The sequence below is a fragment of the Terrapene carolina genome, unplaced genomic scaffold, assembly GCF_002925995.2.
Source record: "Terrapene carolina triunguis isolate 2854851 unplaced genomic scaffold, T_m_triunguis-2.0 Scaffold40146, whole genome shotgun sequence".
Lineage (NCBI taxonomy): Eukaryota > Metazoa > Chordata > Testudines > Emydidae > Terrapene > Terrapene triunguis.
Window position 1 is genome coordinate 1 of NW_020704497.1, and position 3,180 is coordinate 3,180.

Sequence of the window (3,180 nt, forward strand, 5' to 3'; positions counted from 1 at the left end):
CAGAAATGTAGAACTGGAAGATCATTTAATCCAGCCCATGCACTGAGGCAGGACCAAGTACACCTGGACAATCCCTGAGAGGTATTTGTCTAAGCTGTTCTTAAAAACTTCCAATGATGGGGATTCCACAACCTCCTTTGGAAGTGCATTCCAGCGCTTAACTACCCTTGCTCTTACAAGTTTTTCCCTAATACCTAACCTAAATCGCCCTTGCTGCAGATTGAGTATGATCTTTCAACCGGTTTTGAACGCTCACTTTATAATAATTTCATCGAGACCCCATTTCCCTATGAGAAGGGCATGTGGGACTGTGTCAAAGGATGTACTAAAATGAAGATACAGGAAATCTACTGCTTCTCTGTAATACTCTAGGCCAATCTCCTTGTCAAAGTAGGAAATCGGGTTGGTTTGGCATGATTTGTTCAGGACAAATCCATACTGACTATTCTTATAAAGCTTTTATTCTCCAGGTGTTTACAAAGAGAATGTTTAACAGTATGTTCCAGTCTCATTCCAGGTATCGAAGAAGAGGGATTAGCTACAAAAAGCAGAACCACACAACTCACCTGCGGAAGCTGAGATCACAATGAAGTAAATGGCACTAACAGCCTTAAAGGCCACATGTGGGAAGTACCAAAAATATTAAAGAAAAATGTATGCTTTGCCAGCCCTACACAAGGATTTTATAGTGTTTATCTCCCTGGTGGATTCTCTGATGATAAATAAGGTGTGACCCCTGATGGCAGCTTTTCCCACACTCACAGCATTCATAGGGTCTCTGTCTCCTGTGGATCCTCTGATGTCTCCTCAGGTCTGAGCAGTAAATGAAGCTTTTCCCGCACTCACAGCATTCATAGGGGCTTTCGCATGTGTGGGTTTTCTGGTGTCTAATAAGGTCTGAGCGCCGAGTGAAGTTTTTCCCACACTCACAGCATTCATAGGGTCTCTCTCCTGTGTGGATTCGCTCATGGTGAATAAGGTATGAGCGTTTACTGAAGTTTTTCCCACACTCTGGGCATATGTTTTTCCTCTTTCCCATGAGGATTCTCTGCTGGGCTGTGGTTTCCTGGAGGTCCTTGAGATTTTCCTCACAATTGATGGATTTGCCCATTTTCTCCCCTGGCTGGTTTCCCTGCTGCCTCTCCTCAGGACTCCTGGACATGTCCCCCTTCGTTCTTTGTGATACTTCCCAGTGCGGTTCCACATGCTCAGCCTCTTCCTGCTGTGGATTCTGCTCCCCGTTCTCACTCACCATCCCACCATCTCCTGCGACACAGAGAGAAACTGTAAGGTCTGAGACCTTTTTCTGCAGTCATATTAGGACAGCAGCAGCCAGAAGCTAAAAAGCAGGATGTCACATCCTCAAATTCCCTCTAAATTATATCAGAACAGTGCAATATCGGGCTGTTAAGAAGGTTCCTGTCGTAATAGCACCATCACCAGAAAAAGAAACAGATCATAAGAAATTTAAAGAGAACTTTGACAGCATTCTGCCTGGCAAGGAATCACCTAACAGATGTGGTTGTGAAATCTATACTTCTTTATTGTTTTGCCTTCATGGTCCCTACTTCTCTATTGTTTATCTGTCTGGTTCTTTGATCATTTCTGCCTGTTGCATAACTAACTTTGCAAGATTTAAATAAGCTCAGGTGGTGGGGTCTGATTGGGTAAAGAGTGGTTTCATAATGGGCTGGGATGGGTGAAAAATACTGCTTTGTAGGACTTTCATTTACAACGGCTGGTGACGGTAGAGTAAAGCAGGACTCAAGTTTCAGTATAACAACTGGGGTCCAAAAGGAATTTCTTGGGAACCAGCTCCAGGGCACAGCCCACGATCAGAGCTGCCAGACCTCAACCCCCTGCCAACTACGTCGTGCAGAAGCTGGAGAAGCCCCAGACAACCTGGTTCTGGCTGGCCACCAAGAAAAGTTTGTCTGATTATGGGGAGTGGTGAACATTGTATGCGTAGTGTGTGTATTCTGCTTAGGTAACTGTTAATAAATAGAAGTTAAGGATATTACTGTGTAAGGCTCTTTCACTAGTAAAAGACCCCGCAAACCTGCAGAAGATTATGCCCTGGGTGAGGATACTTAAATTAACCAGGTTACGCCCTGAGCCCATGGAAGGGTAAAGGTGGGATACTCTAGAGTGTGCAGGTAACAGAACCTGAACTAAAAGGGGAGAGGAAACCAGAGTAAGTACTGGAGAGTTGGGGAAATATCAGGAAATGAATTCCTCCAAGCTCTTCCCCAAAAGGGAGAGAGGAGGGGATCAGCTCTGTCTCCACATCCCATCCCATCGCTCAGGATGAAGGGAGGTTAGGAAGGGAGCTATTGCCACGAATCGCTCAGGATGGGAAGGAAGCCATAAGCGATATCTGCCCTGAGGACATGACACCTGCTGGGGAACAATCCGGAGCTCAAACTGCTCTCAAGGGCTTGGTAGGGAATCCCAGATGTTTTCTTCAGGCACAGACAGTATCTGAGTTGCTCTGATGACTCCTCACCAGGACAGGTTCCTCTCAGGATCTCTCTTTCCTCAGAGCCCTGGAGATCGGAGACCCACAGCTCTTCCCCTCGTTCCAGCTGGGACATCACCTCAGGCTTGGAAACTGGTAACCCTGCTCAGAGGAAAGAATCAAAGATGATCAGGTGAATTAATGGGACATTTGTCACAAAGAACATGGCCTTTTTTTTAATTAATGCTCATTTTAAAGCACTGAAATTCTGTGGCTAGCTCTCCAGGTGCTCTAAGGTGCCAGACACTCTGCCTATAAGGGGATTAACCGCTCTGCTGGCACACACACGACCAGACACTCCTGCTCAAAGGGGCTCCCAAAACCCAGGGAAAGTAACTCAACATCACGGAAAGCCAAGGGGAAATCACCTTGGAACTGCTTCCTACCGACAGAGACCCAAGGATAATGAGACAGTCAGGGAAATGGGCTGGTGGGGTTCAGCACAGTAAGGAAGGAGAGGGGATATCACTGCATGTGGTGTGTCAGGGGTGTTGGATATCAGGAGAGCACATGCTGAGGAGTTATGGAATATAGCGAGTCAGGTGTAATGGAAAGGAGTACGAAAATCCCCCAGTGTATGGAGATGGTTATAGAGTGACAGAGCCGCAGAAATGTAGGGATGGAAGGGACTTCAAGAGGTCATTTAATCCAGCCCATGCAAT

The 3,180-nt window shown here is 46.2% G+C and overlaps 1 protein-coding gene across 1 annotated transcript; it reads right to left on the reverse strand.

Annotated features, from left to right (window-relative positions):
• Positions 1-126: 126 nt before the first annotated feature.
• Positions 127-2,641, reverse strand: LOC113405502 (zinc finger protein 154-like). The gene is made up of 2 exons (XM_026646721.2): positions 2,507-2,641; positions 127-1,266 (listed from the first exon to the last, which is right to left on the reverse strand). Exons 1-2 carry the CDS (start codon positions 2,592-2,594, stop codon positions 671-673), a joined length of 684 nt encoding a protein of 227 aa, XP_026502506.1. The 5' UTR covers positions 2,595-2,641; the 3' UTR covers positions 127-670.
• Between the last annotated feature and the right edge of the window lie 539 nt (positions 2,642-3,180).

Excerpts from the sequence above, each read along its gene's own strand:
- LOC113405502 (XM_026646721.2), bottom strand. The coding sequence starts at position 2,594 with ATGTCCCAGCTGGAACGAGGGGAAGAGCTGTGGGTCTCCGATCTCCAG. Across the intron at positions 1,267-2,506 it reads CCTGAGAGGAACCTGTCCTG|GAGATGGTGGGATGGTGAGT; the intron begins GTGAGGAGTCAT and ends TCTGTGTCGCAG.